General features: G+C 49.3%; 5 protein-coding genes across 5 annotated transcripts; 4 read left to right on the forward strand and 1 right to left on the reverse strand.

The window, feature by feature from the left end:
* Positions 1 to 3,183: 3,183 nt before the first annotated feature.
* On the forward strand, positions 3,184 to 5,975 carry LAJ45_04253 (uncharacterized protein; the record flags this gene model as incomplete). The annotated part of the gene is made up of 4 exons (XM_046113833.1): positions 3,184 to 3,525; positions 3,642 to 3,713; positions 3,781 to 4,514; positions 4,625 to 5,975. The coding sequence occupies 4 exons, from the start codon at positions 3,184 to 3,186 to the stop codon at positions 5,973 to 5,975; spliced, it is 2,499 nt and encodes an 832-aa protein (XP_045972935.1).
* Positions 5,976 to 9,797: 3,822 nt separating this feature from the next.
* LAJ45_04254 (uncharacterized protein) lies at positions 9,798 to 12,672 on the forward strand (the record flags this gene model as incomplete). Its single annotated transcript, XM_046113834.1, has 8 exons — positions 9,798 to 10,005; positions 10,104 to 10,237; positions 10,333 to 10,581; positions 10,653 to 11,501; positions 11,569 to 11,695; positions 11,753 to 12,296; positions 12,354 to 12,424; positions 12,512 to 12,672. The coding sequence occupies 8 exons, from the start codon at positions 9,798 to 9,800 to the stop codon at positions 12,670 to 12,672; spliced, it is 2,343 nt and encodes a 780-aa protein (XP_045972936.1).
* Positions 12,673 to 15,725: 3,053 nt separating this feature from the next.
* On the forward strand, positions 15,726 to 16,600 carry LAJ45_04255 (uncharacterized protein; the record flags this gene model as incomplete). The annotated part of the gene is made up of 4 exons (XM_046113835.1): positions 15,726 to 15,915; positions 15,996 to 16,063; positions 16,246 to 16,288; positions 16,482 to 16,600. The coding sequence occupies 4 exons, from the start codon at positions 15,726 to 15,728 to the stop codon at positions 16,598 to 16,600; spliced, it is 420 nt and encodes a 139-aa protein (XP_045972937.1).
* A 2,685-nt stretch (positions 16,601 to 19,285) lies between these two features.
* LAJ45_04256 (uncharacterized protein) lies at positions 19,286 to 20,086 on the reverse strand (the record flags this gene model as incomplete). The annotated part of the gene is made up of 3 exons (XM_046113836.1): positions 19,286 to 19,357; positions 19,419 to 19,817; positions 19,916 to 20,086. The coding sequence occupies 3 exons, from the start codon at positions 20,084 to 20,086 to the stop codon at positions 19,286 to 19,288; spliced, it is 642 nt and encodes a 213-aa protein (XP_045972938.1).
* A 589-nt stretch (positions 20,087 to 20,675) lies between these two features.
* Positions 20,676 to 21,398, forward strand: LAJ45_04257 (uncharacterized protein; the record flags this gene model as incomplete). Its single annotated transcript, XM_046113837.1, has 2 exons — positions 20,676 to 20,679; positions 20,746 to 21,398. 2 exons carry the CDS (start codon positions 20,676 to 20,678, stop codon positions 21,396 to 21,398), a joined length of 657 nt encoding a protein of 218 aa, XP_045972939.1.
* Positions 21,399 to 21,879: the final 481 nt, after the last annotated feature.

Here is a 21,879-nt window from a genome sequence, read left to right on the forward strand (position 1 = left end):
GGGCCCATAGTAGGGCCCGACAGGGGAGGGGGATATTCATTCTTCCCCCCCCCCCCCCCTTTCGCCTTCCGGCCCATAGTAGGGCTCGAGAGGGGAGGGGTTTCCTCTTTTTCTTCTTTCTGCCCGTTCTGGCCCTCCTCACCGAGGGTTCAGAACGGACAGAAAAAAACATTTTTGGCCTCCTCTCCTTCGCAAGAAGGAGAGGGGGCCTTTTTTGCGTTAGGATGTTTCGCCCTCTCCCCCGTTCGGGGGAGGGGGCTATTTTGCGTTGGTTTGGTTTTGCCCTCTCCTCTTCAAAAGAAGGGGAGGGAGCTATTTTACGTTCGGTCTCCCCCTTCTTCCGCCCCCCCCCCTCCCATATCCCCGCATAGCCCTCTCCTCTTCACAAGAAGAGGAGAGGGCTTTTTTTTTGCTTTGGCTTGTTTTGGGCTCTGGGTGCACACCGAGGGCCCAGAACAAGCTTTTCGTATGAAGCGGTTCAGATCATGTGGTATCACTCGGCCGTCTTTTTCGGGCGGCGTAGGTGCTGGTGAGTGGGCTATCGCTTTCTTTTTCATTTACCAATTTCAGTAGTTGTTGGACGTAGTCGAAGCCATCACTGCGGGAGGGTTATTATTTCGAGTGTGGTGACGATCTGTAACGGCGGCTAGTGGATCATGAGATCTCACTCGCTGACTACCACATGTGGGTATGGGTTACAGTCGAGGCCAACATGGCAAGGGACTTTGGAGAAGCTGCTTTAATGTCTGATTAAGGACCCTAAACAGTTAGTGTACTTATTTTTGGTTATTAGGTAAACGGTCACGTCCTACAGTCTCGACCTCGCTATACCTCACATCAGGATCCGACAGCAAAGTGCATGACATACCCTCATAGCAAAACAGGGTCAAGACCCAAAGCAACCCAATATGCGACAGTCTCAGATCGGGGTGTATATGTAGAAACCTTATCAATATCGCCGGTGGGCCGTAACTATAAAGTAAAGCTACATGTAAGTACTTGTTGTTGCAAGGCATAGATGGCCAAGGCTGGACGTTTCGGTGCGTCCCTTGCGTCGTGAAGTATAATATACATGTACATGTATGTATGGAGACGTTAGATGTAGGTAGTGCTAAATCTGTGTCGCCGAGGGCGTTGGGACTGGTTGGATCTTGTAATGGTTAACTTTCCTGTGTGTCTTGTAGTAGTAGTACCTGTTTCCTGGGCGTGTACTTGTTTCCTGGCGATCATTTCCCACCACCGACAAACACTGCCAATACTACATGAACTGCCGCTTAAAGACTCACCTTAATTACTCATAAAAAGATATGCACCCCGGGTAGCAACGTCACACCTCACTTTCTGCACTTGCACTTTCGACCCTTTCACTTGCACTTTCCCCCTCTTCCCTCTCACCCTGCTGTCAGTCACGTCATGCCATGTCAGCTGATGTGCCCTGCCATATTTCTGCCCTCCACACCATAAGCACCCTAACTGGTACTACTACATACCTGCATTTACTCTTATTCCAACCTCAACGTCCCGTACGTCCCACCCATAAGTATGCACATACAAGTACCCCAACTTGTACCTGCGCTACCTACCTACCGACTCTGCATGTACCGACTCTGCATGTATGTATATACCTTGAGTGCCCTAACCCGTACCTGCATCACATCGCCCACAGAGAACGAAAACGGCCGTCCCACAGTTTCAGAAACCCGCCCATTGCCAGCCCTGTACCACCGTGCCAGGTTAGAAGCTTGTGAGATGGGACGATAGCTTTTCAATCTTTCTGTTTTCTTTCTGCGTGCTTCCAAATTTTTCTGTCGCGGCCCGGCCCGGCCGGTACGGTACACTCACTCACTCACGATCCTGCTATATCAACCATGAGCCGGCCGCAAGAAGCAGCTCTCTTCCCATGTCTGTGGTACCGTACGTACCATGTTTCAGGCAGGGGACGAGTCGGAAAGTTAATCGGCGCCCGTTACGTTTCTCTGTGTTCCGCCATGGGCCAGTGAGTAGGCCAGGCCGGATGCGTACTAACTATAGTTTGTAGCCAGACAGAGGAAGAAGGGAGGGTGGTAGTGGTAGTGGTATATTAGGCACTACATACATAATCTATTCCGTTTCGTTTCGTTTCGGCTACCCACCAGAGGGTGGGAGGGGGGAGTCAAGAGGGGGTGTAACGTGGCCCAGAAAAAAAAACCTAATCGCCCGTGGAACCGTACACGTGGGCTGTGTCTGCTCCATAACTACATGTACTTACCAGCGTCCCAAGCTTGTACTCTATACAGTGGCAGAGCAGAGTAGAGTAGGTCCCGGGGGACATACTTGCACCACAGGTCACAGACAACTACACCACCACCCACTGCTAGTACATAGCTGCTAAAATAGATTAACCCCCTCCCCTCCGGAGATTTAACACTCCAAAAACAAAAACAAAAACAAAAAAAAGCTTATTGGAAATTACGGGCGTCGCAATCTCACATGGCGAATGACGTACCCGCTGTGCCCCGAAATTGGGGGCGGAAAAAAAAAGAATAGAGGGGGTTCGTGCGAAAAGGCGATCTGTGCGACGCGTGGAAGCTTGTACGTTCCTTTTCTGGGTGTTGATGGAGAGAGGAGAGGGCGAGAGGAGGGCTATTGGAGGAGAGGGTGAAGAAGGGTCAAGCTGAGTTGAGAGCTGAAGGAAGGATAGACGGATGGATGTATGGATGGATGGATGGATGGCCATGAGTGGATGAGTGTTGGGTGTCTGATCTGCGACACGGGTCACGGTGGTTTTTTTCACTATGTACCTACTGGCTGGCTATGGCTGGCTGGCCGCTGGAGAGATAACGGCTGTTTCTCCAGCATCAAACCGCTGTTTCTAGAATGTCTCTCGAACCGCCCTGTCCTGTCCACCCCCCACGCCACAGCCAAAGAGCAGCCAGAAACGGGGCCGAGTGACAACCCATGCACCACACCCCACGCGACCAGCACCAACGCGCGCCCACCACAACCACAAACATGTGACAACGCCCCACCCCCCCTACCCACAGTGGCTAGTACCCACCACCGCCAAGAACCCAACCCCTGTCACCTCAACGATAGAGCAAACCGCAAAAATCTCCCCCGTCGACAACCACACACTCACCTCACACACCTCACCCCCCCAAACCCACAAACCCACACACACACACACACCCGCAAAAATAAAAAATGGCGACCGACGACGACGCCGCCATGCCGCCGCCCATCCCCACGGCCGACACCTTCACGCACTTCCAAGACACGCTCTTCTCTCGCGTCGTAGCCACCGTCAAGACCGCGGGCGCCATCGCCGCCTCCGACGTCTCCTTCCAGCGCTCGTCCGACCCGGCGTTCAACGAGGGCCTCGACGAGGTCAGCGCCCGCATCCTCGGGCTCGCCAACCAGCTGCTGCACGCGGCCGCGCGGGGCAGCAGCGACATTGCGACGCCGGCCAGGATGAGGGATGTGGACGATGTCGAGAATGGGTGGGGCGAGGTGGTGGAGGTGGTGGATTACTTGTTGGAGAAGGCGGTATGTATGCCCCCCCGGACCGGAGGAGTGGTTGAGGAGAGGGAGTGAATTGAGGAGAGGGGGGTAAATTGGAGAGTGAGATGTGGGATGGTGCTGATAATTGGTGGGAGTGGTAGGATACGTGTTTGGATGAATACACAGGCGCAATTAAGCAGAAATACCCCACGCCCCTCCCCGGCGCACAGCTCGTGAGCCCCCCTCCCCCCCTCCCCCTCCGCACCCCCTCCCCCCTTCACTCCCCACTAACACCCCCAGACCACCCCCCACCGCCCTCACAACGCCGCCCCCGTCCCCCGCGCCACCTCCTGGCAATCCCGCAAGCTCCCCAAGCCCCAACTCCTCTTCCCCGACGTCATCGACAACTTCGCCCCCCCCCCCTTCAAGCCCCTTCTCACCACCAAACCCCACGCCACCCTCCCCCTCCCCGCCAGCCTCACCCTCGAACCCAACGACCACGGCGCCCCACAATACACCCACCCCTACCGCACCGAGATCGAAACAACCCCCTACCCACCCTCCGTCTACCACCCCGCCCCACCAACCCCCTACCACCCCTTCTCCACCACCACCGCAGCCTGGGTCTCCACGCCCGCCGCCCTCACCGCCATGATCAGCGCACTCGAGAAGTGCACCGAGATCGCGGTCGACCTGGAGCACCACGACACGCGCTCGTACATCGGCTTCACGTGTCTGATCCAGATCAGCAGCCGCGACCAGGACTGGATCGTGGATGCGCTGGCGCTGCGCGGGGAGCTGCAGGCGCTGAATGCCGTTTTCGCGGATGGAAGGATTGTGAAGGTGCTGCATGGCGCGTACATGGATATACGGTGGCTGCAGCGGGACTTTGGCGTCTATGTGGTGGGGCTGTTTGATACGCATTATGCGGCGAAGGCGCTGGGCTTCCCAGGCTTGGGGCTGGCGTATCTGTTGAAGAAGTATGTGGGCTTTGATGCGGATAAGCAGTACCAGCTTGCGGATTGGAGGATTAGGTATTTTTTCTCTCTTTTTTCTTTTCTTTTCTTTTATTGCTTCTATATATATATCTACTACTATGGGATGTACTACGGCATTGGAAGGGGCTAATGAACTGACGATCCAGACCCCTCACCAAAGAAATGTTCGACTACGCCCGCTCCGACACCCACTTCCTCCTGTACATCTTCGACCACCTGCGCAACGAACTCATCGCGCGCTCTGACCCCTCCAACCCCAGCGAGGACCGTCTCCAGCGCGTGCTCCAAGACTCGCGCGAGACAGCGCTCAAGCGCTACGAGCGCGAGTCCTACGACGCCGCCACGGGCCTCGGCGCCGCCGGCTGGTTCAACATGGTCACGCGCGACAACCTCACCCCGCTGCAGCTCGCCCTCTTCAAGGCCGTGCACCAGTGGCGCGATAACGCAGCGCGCGAGGCCGACGAGAGTACGCATTATACACTGTCGCGGAGACAGCTGTTTGGCATTGCGAGACAGGCGCCGACGGATGTGGAGACGCTGCTGAAGGTGTGTGTGCCGACGTCGCATGTGGTCAAGGAGCGCGCGAAGGAGCTGGTGGAGCTGGTCAAGAGTGTTATTGAGAATCCGCCGGACGAGACTGTCGCGCCGGCAGCGCAGGAGGCCTCCGCGCCCGAGATGGAACTAGAGCCGGCGCCGGTCGCCACAGTGCCCATCATCAAGACCGATATCTTTGCGCCGGCGGCGACCGCCGCGGCGTCGATCCAGGCACACAAATCGGCGTTCTGGGGGCCCGTCGCGGGCATCAGCAGCCGCTGGGAGACCGGCGCTGTCGCGGCAAGTATTAGTCTTGCGGTAGAGCTGCCGCCGCTGACGGCTGCGGTGTGGGTGACGCCCGGTGAGAAGGAGAAAGCGAGAGAGGCCGTGGTGGTCGTGGATCCCGGCGCGAGGGTAGAGCATCAGTATATCAAGGGCGCGGCGGCGCAGAAGAAGAAGGAGGACGACATCATTGTTGTCAAGGCGCTGGGCGGTGCGCGAAAACGGAAAATGCCGGATGACGAGGCGGCGCCGGCGACTGCGGATGCAGAGGCAGAGGTTCCTGCTGCTGCGGTTGGAGAGTCGAAAGAAGGTAGCGCATCAGGCGAAGAGAAGGAAGAGCAGGAGGAAGACGCGGTGGCCCTGGAGCCCTCGCGCAAAAGGGAGAAGCGGGAGAAGAAGGAGCTGCGGCGGGAGAAGCGACGTCTTGCTGCTGCTGGTGGTGCTGGCGCTGCTGGCGACAGCGGCAGTGGTGATGCGGAGAAGCCGCGCGAGTTCCAGGCATTCGACTATTCGAAGGCGCCGCCTGTGTTTAACGGCCACAAGGATAAGGGGAGATGGAGGGATAAGAAGCCTGGGCAGCAGCAGCAGTTCGATCCGTATGCGAAGTCGGGCGATGCGCCGAGGGGCATGAGCCGTGGACAGAAGGAGCGCGCGGGGAAGTCGCATACGTTTAAGCAGTAGTTTGTCGGGATTTTCTTTTCTTTTCTTTTCTCTCTTTTTTTTGTAATCTAGATAGTCAGTAGCTAGTGGTAGTGGGTGGTGATGGTCCATGGTAGATAAAATGGGATGAAAATGGGACTCCTGTTTTTTTTTTTAATGTTTCTGGCTTTTTTGCTGCTTCTGTTTTTTTGTGTTTCTTGGTTAGGATGTGCAGCGGTGGTGATGGTGATGATGAAGATGGGAATAGATGAGGGATGATGAGGGATGAGGGAGATGCAGATGACGGAGATGATGGAGATGAGGACGGGGGTTGTGGAGGGGGGGGGGGGGGTTGTTGTGGTGGAGATGCAGATGCAGATGCAGATGCAGATGTCGATGGAGATGAAGTGTCTGTGTGGTTGTGGGTGAGCTGAGCTCACTTTGCTGTGCAGCTAGCTACAGTATGTAGCTGTGCGTGGTGCCGGTGCCTGTGCCTGGAAACGGGAATTAAACGTATGTAACGACCGCGCGCTCGATCATGCAAAGCACAGCTGCGTACATGACAGAATTAACCCTAGCTACAGTACCCTGTGCACGTGTCGCTGAGGGGGGGGGGGGCACACACACATAGGAGAGTATGTATGTATGGGAGGGGATTGGGTTGGGGGGGGGGGGTATGCAGTACCGGTGCTGTATGTAGGTCGAGTAGCTGTGCCTTTCTACTCTAAAATACAGAACCCAGCATCTATCGGCATGGCAGCACTTCTCTCCTCTCCCCTCCTCCACATAGCTCAATGGAGGAAGCCGAATTCGGCACCCGCGGCAACGGGGGGCCGGAGGAGAGGGGGGTATAGAATGGAATTTTAATCTGATAACATCACGTCACTGGCATTCTTGGATTCTTTGGGGCTGTTTCGTTTCCGGTGGTGGGGGGTTGTTGTTACTTTTTTTGAGAGAGTGATCGATGATGGTTTTGGAGAGGGCATGTAACCTCGGATGGGTTCGTTACTCTGGTACAGTATGTACCAGGTACAAATGTAGCTTTAAAAAGAGCCCATCGATTTTTTTCTTATTATTTATTATTTATTTTTGTTTTTCTGTTTTCTTTTCTGATCTGGCCCCGCAGTCAGTCAGGCAGGGTCCATTTGATCTTTTGTTTTATTTTTTTTCCCTTTTACTTTTTTTCCCGCAAGGCAGGGCCCATTCGGTTCTGCGTGGTCGTCGTCGCTTGTACGGATGGTGTACCGTATTTTTAACTATCTTCGGTATGTGATGCGCGCTGCTCTAGAGGCTCGCTCTACTCGACTGTGTCCGTGCCCCCCTGAAGCTGCCTAGGTAGGTATGTAGCTAAGGAAAAGGAAAAAATGGGAAAAAAGAAAAAGGGTACCTTAGTAGGGTATGCAGAATACCGTGTGCCTACATCTTACCGATTGTTGTGCCTAGGCGAGGAGCGAGTGGAGAGCAAGTGTAGTGTGGGTTAGGCTTCGGCCGAACCAATGTGTGCGGTGCAGGGTAGATAGAGTGCTAGGGGGAGTGGTGCATGTGGGCATGCAGGAGTCGGTACTCTTGCTTGCTCTGCTAAAGTGCTCTAGAACGAGATGCTGCATAGGAAAAGTAACCTCCGTATCGCGGAGAAATGGGTGGGCCGATGTATGTACGGTACTTTCGGTAGAGGGGGGGGGTGTGATGGAAGAACTGTAGAGTAGAGTTATATTGATGGGCCGGTTGGATATAGATGGGGGTGGTGGGATGGGGAATATGGGGGGAGGGGGGGGGGGGTTACAGTGCAGGAGTAGAGTACCTCACTCTACTCTACAGTCGCTCACCTACTGACGGCGGATCCTGTCTGATGGTTCTGTTTGCAGTAATTTGTCCTTGGCGTCCAAAACCTAACTCTTTTATTGGCCTCAAATCCCTGACCGCCATCAGACAGGATCCGCCTTCACCCCGTGAGTGACTGTAGGTGGTGCCGCCGGTGCTGCACCCACCCCATATTTGTCCCTCCTCCTATCCTAGATATATCCTCTACTTGCTCTACTTTAGATACCCTACCTATATGTACCTAACTTATGTGAGTACATAATGGGTCGGTAACTGGAAGGTATTTGTGTTACTCCTATCATCGATCAGGTACCATTTAACGACCTGCTTGTTCAGTAGTCGTCGTCTTCGTCGTCGTGTGGTTCCTGGGTAGTATATCATACAGTAGTCTCTACTCAAAGTCGTACCTGCTTGTTCCCTGGGCTGATTCTAGGCCGGCAGAGAAAAGTTCCTTGTGCCCTTTTTTCCCCTCCACTGTCCGGGTTTTTTTTTTTAGTTTAGCTTGGTCCCTGGTAGACTACATCCCACCGTTTGCGTGCATCGTGGTCTCCTTTCGCCTATGGTCCTAGGGTACCACTGCCTACGCTGCATAGAGTACTTGTACCTCTTACCCTCACACCTACCCGCTCCCCTTTCCCCCCCCTCCACCCGCACCGTGCTCTTTTTCCTTTCCCTGTTCTCAACTCCTCTTCTGCTTGCTGCTCTCCCCTCTGCTGCTGCTGGGTGATCTGCTTTCTACTTTTTTTCCAAAGTCGAATAGGTTGTGTCCTATATTACTTTCTTCCTTTTTCTGTTTTTTATTTTTATTTTTTATTTTTATTTCCTTTTTTTAACCATTCGACAAGCCCAAAACCCTTTTCGAGTGAATCCTACTGTTCTACCTTGTTCTATTTATTGTTATTTTATTTTATTTTATTTTTTTTGTCTTTTGTTCCCTTGCGTTTCGTTTCTGATTCGCGTCCCTTCTGCTGCACTGCTTCTTGTACCTCTTGTTCCACAACCAAACCCTGGTCCTGACCTGCTTTTTATTTTTTTTTATTTTTTGAAAGCACTTCTGGACCTGAGGGGGACCTGGTAGAACAGACTCCTGTCATCTCTTGTCGCCAGAGCAGCAGCTGCCTGTAGCATTCACATTCGTCATTTGTTCTGCAGCAGCTCTCCTCGTTGAATTTCAACTCCTTCTATCCATCCACCACACCCACACGGCATCCCTCCCTCCCTCCGTTCCATCCATCCACTCACAACGACTCCTCGTTCGTCCTCCCTCTCTGCCCTACATAACCACTTATTTGGTAAAGTCGGCAACTGATAGGACAGTTCACCAAATAACAGTAATAACACCTACCGCATACATCACCACACCAGGTCCCAGATTTCTTCTGCCTGGAGCATCCTCCACTCTTCAACTCCTCTTCCACTGCCATTCCCACACACCCCCCTCCCTCCCCGCTAGCCTACCAGACCCCCCCCTCCCTCAGCCAGCCATCCCATCCTACCGGTTGTCTCGAAGCGTTTCCAATTCCATCCATTCCTTCCTTTAATTGCTCAGTAGCCATCTCTCCACCCAACATCGCTCTGCTACTCGTACAGCAATAGAATAGGAAAATCTCCCAGCTGTCGGTTCAGCCAACCACAACCACCAACCAGACGCTTCTCGTTCCTTAACCTCTACTCACCTACTCCTTCTGAACAACCATTTCGCCCCACAACCAAAAAAACTAATCTAACCCAGCGCCGGTGCTCGGTCCACTAGCCTGCTAACTAGTCTGCCAACGGTTATTTCTTTGTTCTTTCTTCCTTCGCGTCTTCTCTCACAGCTTCGATCCCTTTTATTACCGCCATTATAACCTCCATCTCCATCACCACTGCTCAACCCACCACCACTACTACTGCTTCCTCAACCTTTAGCTTAACTCTCGACAACTAAAGTAACTCTACCGCGTAACTCTTTTCACTACCGACACCATAGCGCTTCCTACAGTAGCAGCCGTGCTGCAGAGGCCTGGCTTCTCAGCCTCATCATCATCTATGTCTGTCACCACAATGCTCGCTCCCTCAGCGAGGAATTCCACCTCTTCCACGTCGTCCAGCTTTGCGACGTCGAGCTTCACACCGGTAACGAGACAGAACACCATTGGTTCGGATGGACCGAGATCGGTCAGGGCGTCAAAGAGGTACAGCGTTACTGCGCTGTACCTGTCCATGTCTGCGCATGATAAGGACATTGAGATTGAGGATGAACTTGCGAAAGGTCAGCTTTTTACATCCTTGCTCTTTGATTTTTTATATTGCGTAGGGGGAAAGTTCGTGAATCTCATACTTGGTGCCCTTTGTCCGTTGTGTCTACAGTTCAGAAAACGCTTCGCGACCTCAAAGCGAAAATATCATCGCAGTCAAAAAAGAACTTCGTGTTGGAGAAGGATGTGAGGTATTTAGATTCACGGATAGCTCTGCTTATCCAAAATAGGATGGCTTTGGAAGAGGTTTGTTTCTGGTCTCCTTGCATGATAATCTCTTGTTACCCTTCTCCCTTGTGGGGGGCACAACCAGGCTAACTTCTGGTGCTATTGCACCCCAGCAAAATGAGGTAGCAAGCCATTTTGATGAATCGTCAGAATTACAAGAGGGTACGTTCCCGAACGATCAAAAGACCCAGCAGTATGGAAATTTATTTTTCCTGCTTCAATCTGAGCCCCGGCACATTGCATCGCTCTGCCGCCTGGTCAGCATGTCTGAGATCGATTCACTTCTGCAGACTGTCATGTTTACCATCTACGGAAACCAATATGAGAGCCGTGAAGAGCATCTGCTGCTTACCATGTTCCAGGTACGTGGTTTTATTACTAACCGCCTAAATATGCTGTGAAACATTGATTACTGACCCCACCAATTTTAAAGTCCGTATTATCGGCTCAATTCGATACTACCCCGGAATACTCGTCCTTGCTCCGTGCGAACACCCCAGTATCCCGTATGATGACAACTTACACTCGTCGTGGTCCCGGACAGAGCTATCTTAAAGTTGTATTGGCCAAGCAGATCAACAACCTGATTGAATTGAAGGAGCTTAATCTGGAAATTAACCCATTGAAGGTGTATGAGCGGATGGTTAAGAATGTCGAAGAGGATACCGGAACTTTGCCGGCAAATATGCCAAGAAGTGTATCAGCGGAAGAAGCCGCGGCAAACCCGCAGGTGCAGGCGATCATTGAGCCACGTTTGACAATGTTGATGGAGCTTGCAAATACCTTCTTGGCTACCATCATTGACAATATCAATGAGACCCCATATGGTATCAGATGGATCTGTAAACAGATTCGTAGTTTGACAAGGAGAAAATACCCGGATGCAAAGGACCAGGTTGTTTGTACTTTGATTGGAGGCTTCTTCTTCCTGAGGTTCCTAAACCCAGCAATTGTCACGCCGCGTTCATACATGCTCATCGATAACGTTCCATCTGAACACCCACGAAGAACTTTGACTTTGATTGCAAAGATGCTGCAGAATTTGGCCAATAAGCCCTCATACTCAAAGGAGCCGTACATGGCAAAGCTCTCGCCATTTGTATCAAATAATAAGGTCCGGATCAACAAGTTTTTGAATGATCTGTGTGAGGTTGGAGACTTTTACGAGTCATTGGAGATGGACAATTATGTTGCGTTGTCTAAGAAGGATTTGGAGTTGAATATTACTTTGAATGAGGTTTACGCTACTCATTCATTACTTGAGAAACATTATAAGGAATTGGTACGTAGGCCCTCAGCATCGACAAAAAAAACTGTAGAAAAATAAGAGCTAACTCGGGAGGTTACAGGGTCGCGACACTGAACATCTTTCAATTATCCTAGAGGAGCTAGGTTCCGCGCCACCGCAACTGCCACGGAAGGAAAATAGGGCCATCAACTTGCCACTTTTCAGCCGATGGGAGAGTGCCATTGATGGTACGGTCGATGGGTGGTTTCTTCCTTCCGGCGGCTATGCTAACACATACCTTACAGACATTTCGGCAGCACTGGATATAACCCAAGAGGATGTGTACTTTATGGAGGCAAAATCAATATTTGTACAGCTTTTACGAACACTGCCGCCAATGTCACCTGCGGTTCGCAGGCCGCTCAACCTTAGGAAGATAGCAGATACTGCGGCGACAATGAAGGATATGGGAATGTTCCGCAAGGGAATGAGGGGATTGGAATTGTTGAACCAATTAAAGGACTTGGGCGTCATTACCGATCTCGACAACTACCAAATTCTACAAGAGGAAGTTGAACAAGAGCTTGTTCATTTGGGATCATTAAAAGAGAAGGTTATGGAGGAATCAAAGAAGCTAGACGAGGTCTATAAGACGATTCGGGATCATAACGCGTACCTAGTCAGCCAGCTGGAGACTTACAAGTCGTATTTGCATAACGTACGCAGTCAGTCGGAAGGGAAACAGAGGAGCAAACAACAGAAGCAGCATGTCCTCGGGCCATACAAGTTTACACATCAACAGCTGGAGAAGGAGGGCGTTATTCAGAAGAGTAACGTGCCTGATAATCGGTATGCCCATCACACTCGGACTCTGTCAAAGGAATGACTGAATTAACCTTAAAACAGTCGTGCGAATATATTTTTCACGATAACTTCGCCTTCGCCAGGAACTTTCGTCATTTCTTTGCACTATAAAGGTTTACACCCCCAGGACCCTGGTCCGGATATAACCCCGGGTTGTCTCACTATAAAGGTACATAAGCTCACAGTGGTCACACTTCCAGGCCGGAACCGAGGACTCTTGGAGCTTGATCTCAAGCTGGACGATCTCCTGGAAATGCAACAGAACAACCATGATGAACTGGATCTTGAATACGTTCAGTTCAATGTGCCAAAAGTCTTGGCCTTACTCAACAAGAGATTTGCAAGGAAGAAGAACTGGTAGTTGCGACGATGCAGGTGATACGATATGAACGGGATGAAGTTTCGTTTGTCTTATTGGACTTTTCTTTTTGTTACTTTTTTTCTCTTAGTTTACTTTTTTTATTTATTTATTTCTTTTCTCGGTCTCGGGGGAGTATGTTGGTAGGGAAATTCTGGGGAGAAACTTGGGAACATATTTTTTTTCGGTAATGGGATAACGTTTGAGATATGTGTGGTTGCTGTGCTGTTTATCGTTGCGTTGTTGAGGGCTTTTTGAAGTTGTGGAGTGGATTTTTTTCTTGTTTTCGATTTGTGCGCTCTTTGTCCATTTCCGTTTTTTGACTTCCTATTCTCGATACATTGTCACCGGTTCAGGTTCTATCTTCTTTTAACTACTTTTTTTTTTTTTTTTTTTTTTGATACATATATCTTCTGTGTGTCTCTTCCTTCAGTTTTACACCCCTTTTGACACCTTTATTTGGTGGTTTATTGCTGTTCTGTTTGTCTGGTTTAGCGCACTTACGATACCCCCCGTTCGTATACGTATGTATAGATGCAGGCAAGTTTACTATACTACTACTACTACTACTACTACTGCTGCTGCTGCTGCTACTACTACTACTACTACTACTACTACTACTACTACTACTACTACTACTACTACTACTACTACTACCACTACTACAACTACTTACTACATACCTGCCGTTACCATCACCACCATCGATTATTACCTACTACTACTACTGATCTTTGGTGTGCTAAAAGCTGTTACTACCATTTCGGCAGGGCCGAATTGGTTAGGAAGGAGGAGAGAGATTATCAGCCTCGTGTATTTTTCTGTTGCTTGTATTGGATTGGGTTTGGGGTTCTTTTTTTTTTATATACTTTGGTTGGATTCACCTTTTTTTTTTTTTGTCTGTCCGGTACCAAGCCAACAGCTCAATTCCGATGTACGCGACGGGGGATTGGAAAGAGAAACCGGGGAATGGGATTGCCTTGTTTCGAAAGTGTATATGGATCACATTACAGCGGTAGCTCTCATGGGTTTTGGGGGGGGGGGGGGGGTTTGGGGTTTGGGAGCGGCGGCTGCTAGTCATTAGGAGTAGTTATGTAGTGAAACTTCATGAAGTGGCTAGCTAGGCTAGCTAGCAGTCAGTGATAATTGGTGACGGAAAAACCACCAACCCAACCCACTCTTGTTTTGGCGCCAACTCCCCTCCGTTAGCCTTATGTGTTTCGAGACTTCGGCAATTGTTGGTGCCTGGCTTGCTGGACGGGAAAGCTTAATCGGGCGCGGGTAACTAAGCTATAAGCTATAGGGGGACGCTTCATGTGCGGGTGGAGGGCAAGGGAAGGCAAGGGGGGAGGCGGAGCAGCGGGGGGCGGAGCAGCGGGGGGCGGCAATAATGCTATGCTATGCTACTGAGTACTTTATCTAATCTATAGAAGGCCCGGGGAGGGTGGGTGGGCCGCGGTTCGGAGTTGGAGTTGGAGTCGGGGTCGGGGTTGGGGGTGTTAATCGAATATCTATTTTTCTATCTTCTATTTCTTGCTGGCTGCACTGGCGATCCCGTTTTTTGTTTGTTTGTTTGGTTATTTATTGCAGTGGACTACTCTAAAAACAATGACTCGACTCAGAAACTTCTTCTCCCCCTCACCCCCCCCCACCTTTGTCTTTTTTCTCTTCTATATTGTATTATTGCTGTGAGGCTAAAACGACAATTCGATTTCAGAAAGCGCATCCTTTTTTCTCGACCTTTGTATTATTATTGTGAGGTAAAACGACAATTCGATCCAGACCTATTTTTTTGCATTATGGCCATGGCTGTGGCTAAAACGACAATTCAGAAAGCACATCCTCTTTTTATTTTCCTGCTGCTGCATCTGCTGCATCTGCATCTGCTGCGGTTTCCGAACGGAGATATCTTCCATCCTTTTCTTTTCTTTTCTTTTCTTTTTTTTGTTTTGTGTTGTGGGTGCAAACAAATAAAATAGATAAAAACGGACGACGCGATGGGGCTTGGGAAGCCTGTTGCTCTGCTTGTTGATCATTCAAGGTCTAGCTTCTACGTATGTGCAGTTAGGTAGCTACGGCTACGGGGAGATCCCTACCCTAAATACTAGTTTGGAGGGCCTCTCGACCCACCCTCCAGTCTGCTCCAGGAACGTTTTATGCGACCCTTGAGTTCCCGATAGGACAGCTTCCTAGCTGCTCTACTAGATAGATAAAACAACCAGACCAAGCGATATGTAGATGTAGTAGTTAGTTGAGCCTGTAGAGTCAGAGCGATACCAAGCGACGTCGTGGAGTCATGCATCCCGAGCTGAGTCAAGGTGGGGGGGGCTGTCCGGGAGCCTTGAGCCTTGGATGGGGTCGGATGGGTTGGGGTGTCTGTCAATCAATCAATCGTTCAGTCAATCAATCAGTGAGCTGCAGCCTCATTCATTCATTTATAGGTGCCCTCCTCCCACCATCACCACCACCGCCCCCAATCCCCGATCCCCTCCCTCATATCTGCCGTACTTAAGCCTTTTTTGTCTCTATTGTTTCGTCTTCCTCTTCTCCTTCTCCTTCTCCTTCATCATACACTGCGCATTCCCTCCGCCCGCCTTCCGCCGCCGCAGTAAACTATTAGTATTCTTAGTCTCTTCTTATTCTATTCACTTCTGGCTGTCGTTTCCCTCGAGGCTTATTCTTATTCTTCGATCTTCTTCCTCTTCCTCCTGTATTGCACTTATCATTAGCGTTTCGGTCCGTCAAACAGCACAAAAACCTGCATCATCCGTCATTGTCGTCAAAGCTTCCCCCATCGGTCATCCATTCCGGTTTACCCCCCTCCGCGCGCCGGCCGGCTCAAATCAAAGATCAGTCAATCAACCAGTCTACCTACGCCCCACGATAACAAACAGCAGCACCGCCATAAAGAAAGCAAGAAAGCAGCCTATTGATCCACTCTCTCACACACTCCCTCCAACCTCCTCCTCCTGCTTCCTTCCTTAATTCTCTCCACAATAGAAAAAGCCCACAACCGAGAAAACCTCAGAGCGATAGACTAGCTAGATAGCCAGACCATGTCCTCACCCGCCATCTGCATCCCTACAAGATCCGGCGGATCTACCTCCTCCTCTGCCTCTTCGTCTGGCCCCACTTCGCCCACACGCCTCTCGTCTTCCTCCTCGTCTTCCTCCTCGTCTTCTAGCTCGTCGTCTGGCTCGTCTAGCTCGGGGATGATGTACCACAGGAAGCGACCATCGCTGCTGAGTATGTCTTTGCCTCTCTAGCTCTCGCTCTCTGAAAATTAAAAGTGTCGTATGCTGATAAAAGGTTTGTATTATTTGTAGGCTCCTCAGTCAGCCGCGTTGAGCACTTGGTGTTTGATCTGGGTGTTCGGGATGGATCTCCGCGACTAGTAAGAAACCGACTCTCTCTGTTTAAAACAAGCTGTCCTTTTATATATATCTTTCGCTATATAATTTATCGCCTCCTGCTCTCCCCGCATTCCTGTTTTCCCCACACTCGCTCTCTAGGGTCCTAGTGTTACGTAGTGTGTGCGTGGTTCGTCGGCTAATTCTTGGTTGCGGTGGGGAATAGATAACATGCGTCAAGACATCCCAGGGTTTTGATTGGAATCAAGGTTTGTTCTTTTCTTCCTTTTCCTGCTTCGTTTATGTTTGGCTCGTTTTTTCGTTGGTGGGCCTGTCTGTAGCTACCATCTTAGCTATCAGCTGGATGGCGAGATTGGCTGGTCGGGTTGTGGGTCGTTACATGTAGTTAGCGAGGCAAGAAAAAAGCGGAATGCTGACTAGTGTGGTTTTGGCGATTGATAGATATCTTCTTGCCATCGTCGTCCGATATCACAATCCACAATGGGATCCAGAAGCCCGAGACGGTGCACGAGATTATCCTCACGGACGAGGAGTCTGACAGTGTTTTCCCTTCTTGGTAAGGAGTAGTGGGGGAAAGGATCTTTTTTTTTTGTGCGCGTGTGTGTGACATGAGTTATTTTGTGGGGGAAGCGAGTAGGAGTTTGTTTTACGGGTCCTTTTTCATTTATTTATTTTCATTTGGGATGGTACGGATCTATTTAACGATCTTGCCTTTGCAATGACGCCCGGATCGTCGTTTTTGTGATTTTTTCTTTTATTTTATTTTCTAATGTCATATCAACACATTTGGAGTTTGTGAATTTGTTTGTTTGCTTGTTTCTTTTTTTCCCTACGTATGGCGAGGGAACTGGATGGCATGGTTGGCATGGTTGGCATGGTTGGCATGGTTTAGCTGTGAATACGATAGGACTTGGGATCGAAGGACTGGTTTTTGCTTTGGCTTGATTCGGTTTTGACTTTTTTGGAGCTCTGCTATTTTTCCTTCTGCTTGTGTTTCCTTCCGCTTCTTCTGTTTCCTGGGGGGCTCATTTCTTTTTCTTTAGTTCCTTTTTCTCATGCACACTGATATTCCGGAGTACCCATCTGTATGTCCTTTGAGTTCCTGCATCCTTTCTTTTTCCTTTCTTTCCCACCAATTAGTGGGCCCTGTTTTCAATTCTTCGTTCTGCCTTTCTATCCTTGTCTTCAACCCAAGGGATTAAGGCAGGTTTCTTTTTTACTCTTTCTTTTCATCTCTTTCTTTTCATCTCTTGCTGTTGCTTGCTTTTGATACAATTTTGTTCCGCCGTACTCTAGTAGCGGGTAACGTTTTGTATGTAAGTATATTGCTTTTCACCCATCTCTTCTCAAGCACGTCTCGATATTCTATCGAGCCTTGTTCTTCCCTACGCTTGTCTTTGTTCTTTCCCCAAAGCAAGGGCCACATGAGGGCAGGTGTTTTCTTTTGGTTTCACGTCTAGCGTGTAAAGGATAAGAATAGGAATGAAATCCTCCGAATTGCGGCTGCTGCGCATTTTCGATAAACCATCTATCTCTGTAGTTTATCCTGTCATGTCATGTGCTGCACCTGGACCTGGCACTTCATGCGTTGTCTCGTGCCTGAGGATGTGAGGTATGGATGTATGCACGTACCTAGGAGTAGAGTACCCTGTAGACTGCAGCCAATCTTAGTTTTGTTGTTCGTTCCGGTACATCGAGAAGGCTTAGTGACGTGATGTAGGGACTCTACATGGTGGGCTGTGCGGGGAGGAAGGCGGGGTTGAATTTAGATCTGGACGAAGGCACATCTGGGTAGATACTGTAGGCTGCGGTTGACTTTTGAAGTTGTAGCTATGTTACTTTGCAACCCGCGGCTGCGTATAGTTACTCCAGTATTAAGCGACAAGCTTTGACGCCGGTCGGGCTAGCAGAGTGGATGTTGGTAATACTATTGCTGCTAGTTCCTTAGAGCTGTGCATGAATCGACCGGGTGATAATGTATGATGTGCTGGATCATTACGGCGGAAGTTTAGCTTTTTTTTGGAATTAGCCATAGCCGGTAAATTTTTAGGACTGACTGAACTAAGGGATACCTATTGCAATTGAATGTAGGAGATCTAGCTCTGACTTTCTAAAAGCTCACGAGTTGATATCGATGGCCTCTGCAAGCTTAAGCCCCATGACGTATTTGCACACTTGGAAAATATTATGGGGTGGGTTGGGATTAGTTACCATCCCTGTGGATATGCAGGCTTGATATCATCTCGCGTTTAAGGTGTGAATTCAGGCACAATTGCATGCCGTGTTATAGGCCGCTTGTTCGATCGATTGGTTTGTTGGGTTTTTCCATCCGTCGTTAATTCGAATCTAGTTGGGTAGGAGATACAGAAAAATGATGAAATGGGATGGAGTTGATAAGCCATTAGCGGCATGGGATGTTTACCCTACATGTCCGTCTTTCAACGTGTCGCTTTGATCCGCATGTTTACATTGCATACATATGTAGGTCGGAAGGATGGCGCCGTTGCAGTTGTTTTCATAATACTTGACCGCGCAAGCATCCACACACATGCAGTGCGATTCTCAAAAGCTTAATTAAATCCATTGCTTATTTAGGCAACCCCAATCTACCTGTCAGACAATTGTTTTTCGAAACTTTAATGGAAGATGCCCATTTAGGCGATCAATTTAAGGCAATATAACTACATTATGAAAGTTGGCCCGGACTAACATTACAAAAACAGCAGTAGCGAAGCTTTGGCAACATGTGGCATTCTAACAAAACTCACTCTTTCACTCACTAAGAATAGCACTGGCTGATGTCTTGAACCTGGTTACACTCAATCATTCATTCTTGTGCCCGTTCTACCTCTTGAAGAGAAGTGGATTCGTCCCATTCTACAGAAGAATACAAATCGGCAACGAATGGGAAGTATGAACCATCATACGTCCTACTTTAACTATATGTTTAAGACTCTGGCCCGCTTGTGTGTGTATAATATTCTCAGGAAGGCACTCGCGTAGATCTTTTAGACAGGGATTTTAAGAGATTTGAAGAGACTTGCAGGACAATGCTTGCACTTGAATCAGAGAGGGTGCGGAGCGTCAGTCTCGTCTGTAGATATAAGTTGGAACGGGACTAATGTGCTTTAAAGGTATTCAATGATTCATAAAACATGGTATCCATTACCGAAATACGCCCATATTAAAAAAAGATTCGCATATCCGTTAGTAATACAAAACCGAAAAGAAACGCCACAATCCTTTTACTGCTTTGACTGGACATAGTCAAGAGCATCGTTAGCACGAGTAAGTTTATGAGCTGTAGCTGGCAGGCTCTAAAAATATTGTTAGCCCCTTCCTGGAAAAGTTTTATACTAAAGGAAGTGGATGGCATACCGTCTGCAGCGCTTTCAGGATCTCCGCAGTTCTTGCATAGTCCTCCTCGATATCCTCTTTCCTTTCCAGCGGCCTGATACCAAGGCTTCCTGCTTCCGGATCCGTGATATCCTCATTCGCCAGCGATTGTATTATCCTCTCATCTCCCTCGAGCTCCCTCTTCAGCGCATCCTCGTACGCTTTAGCGGCATCGAAGGGCGCCTCTCGGCGCAGCTTCGCCAACTTCTCCGTCTCCTCATCTAGTTGGGCTTGAAGTGTGGTGAAGCGAGTATGCAGTTTTCGGTCGTAGGGTTCAAGCTCTTCCATCTCATTTTTAGAAATGTAGGTCTCTATTGGGCCCGCGTCCATGCCGTTCACCGAGATGTTACGTACAGCGTGCTCGAATGTCCGGCGCACATACTGCTCACCCCAAGAATTCCCCACACGTTAGCTTGACCAGTACAGTCAGGAAAGAAAAAAACAGAGAGCCACCGGGCATGGTTTGGGCAATACCGGACCTCCGTGAGCATCTCCTCGACGCGTTTCCGCAGCTCATCATCACGGTCGGCAGCTCCTGGGGGTAGATGCTGGTCAATTTTCTCCTTGGCTGCTCGGCAGAGATTGTCGAAGAGGTATCTGATATCTTCCGGGCTCTGCACCTCGATCTTTCGCATGCGATTTCCTTCCATTTTGAGCTGGTCTGTGGTCGGTGTAACTGCTGGTTTGTCGCGTTCTGGCGGGGTGAGGTCGGTGGGTCATGTGCTTTGGCGGTAGACACTTACGTAAGCAAGATGGAATCTTGAGCTGTCACTCGGAGATATCTCGTCAACCCTGGATATTGCTAAAGCCATCACCAACCTTCTAAAATCTCACTTTTAATAACATCCAACGATGCTTCTGTTGTGTCTGCGGAGCCTGTAGAAGACCTAGGTGAGGCCTAGACAAAGGTTTTCTTTTATCATTCATCCTGGCGTCTATATTTTCGGCATTTCTTTCTCTTTAAGAAAACAATCGACTGTCTTCGAATCACGGCTATAGAAGAAAAGTTTTTTAGTTATGAGCTATCTATTTCCTTTGTACCTAGTACATATATATCTTCCCCCGTCCAGGAAAGGGCCTTGTTAGCCCAAATCAGGATGATAATCTCTGTCCCAAAAATCCGATATAGTTTACCGTAAAACCACGCCAAACGACCAGCACAGTCTCGCCTCCGTCTATAAGATCTATTCTCATGTGTAGATCGCCAAGAAATCCAGTCCCATCTTCCAATTCTTGGTCATGGGTGAGCATCGCTGGTAGGTAGTCACCTTTAATCTGACATTCCCAATATTTCGACTAACTATATTAGTTTATTCAATTTTCACGGTTCTTGTACTTGCAATAGCTCGCGACATTTATAGGAAGTTTGTTCAGAGGGAAATCAAGGCGAAGAAAATTGAAATAGAAGCACGGAAAGCAATTGAAGCGCAGAAAGCACTCAAGGCACTCGAAGCGCAGAAAGGACTCAATCGGGCACTCGAGTTGCAGAAAGCAATACTGGCACGGAAAACGATCGAAAAGCAGAAGGTGATCGAGGTACGGAAAGCAATCGAGACACAAAAAAAACTAGAGGCACGAGAGGCAATCAAGGCACAGAAAGCAATTGAAGCTCAGAATGCAGTCGAGGCTCAAAAGGCAATCGAGACCCAGAAAGCAATTGAAGCTCAGAAGGCGATAGTGACTCAAAGGGCAATCGAGGCTCTGAAGGCAACAGAGGCACGGAAAGAAATTGAAGCTCAGAAAGTAATAGTGGCTCAGAGGGCAATCGAGGCTCAGAAAGCAATAGATGCTCAAAAGGCAGTAGATTCACAGAAAGCAATCGAGGTGCTGAGTCAAAAATACCTTGATACGTATACAAGACTTTGCCCAACCCCAAGTTGCAGAGTCAGGATCCAAAAAGACGGCGGTTGTGACTCGATGCGTTGTGTAAAATGTCAGAAGAGTTTTATTTGGTATGAGTGAATTTTATAGGTCAAATTAATTACAAAGTGGCTTTTAGATTTTAAATATTAAATGTTGAATATTATTTAAATGCTTTAGTTATAGGACATTTGGGGGGGGGGGGGGGTCTGTATAAATGACATTAATACCATTAAAGCCAAAAGTCGAGCTGTTTAGTGAAGAGAGATATCATACGTATTGGTCCCAGCCACGAACTAGGAAGGACCGGAAGTGTTTCAATAGATAAAATGCCTCGAGATACTACTTGTCATAAAGTCGTTGGCTGTGCGGTGAGGTTTTGAGTTTGAGGTGTCATTGACACAGAGATATTTAGATGTTTCGGCCAGCTGAGTACTTTTCGGACCACGCCCACCCCTCCTTGCACCCCCCACCCCGGGGGGCGCATCAATTTCGACATTCATTCCATTAATTTTCACATCCGGTGAGTGATATTTCATGACGCAAAGTACCGGGACTCACCGCTCCAGACCCGATTCTGACC

This window comes from Morchella importuna (assembly GCF_003444635.1).
Source record: "Morchella importuna strain M04M26 chromosome Unknown Morimp01GS010, whole genome shotgun sequence".
NCBI classification, from domain to species: Eukaryota; Fungi; Ascomycota; class Pezizomycetes; order Pezizales; family Morchellaceae; genus Morchella; species Morchella importuna.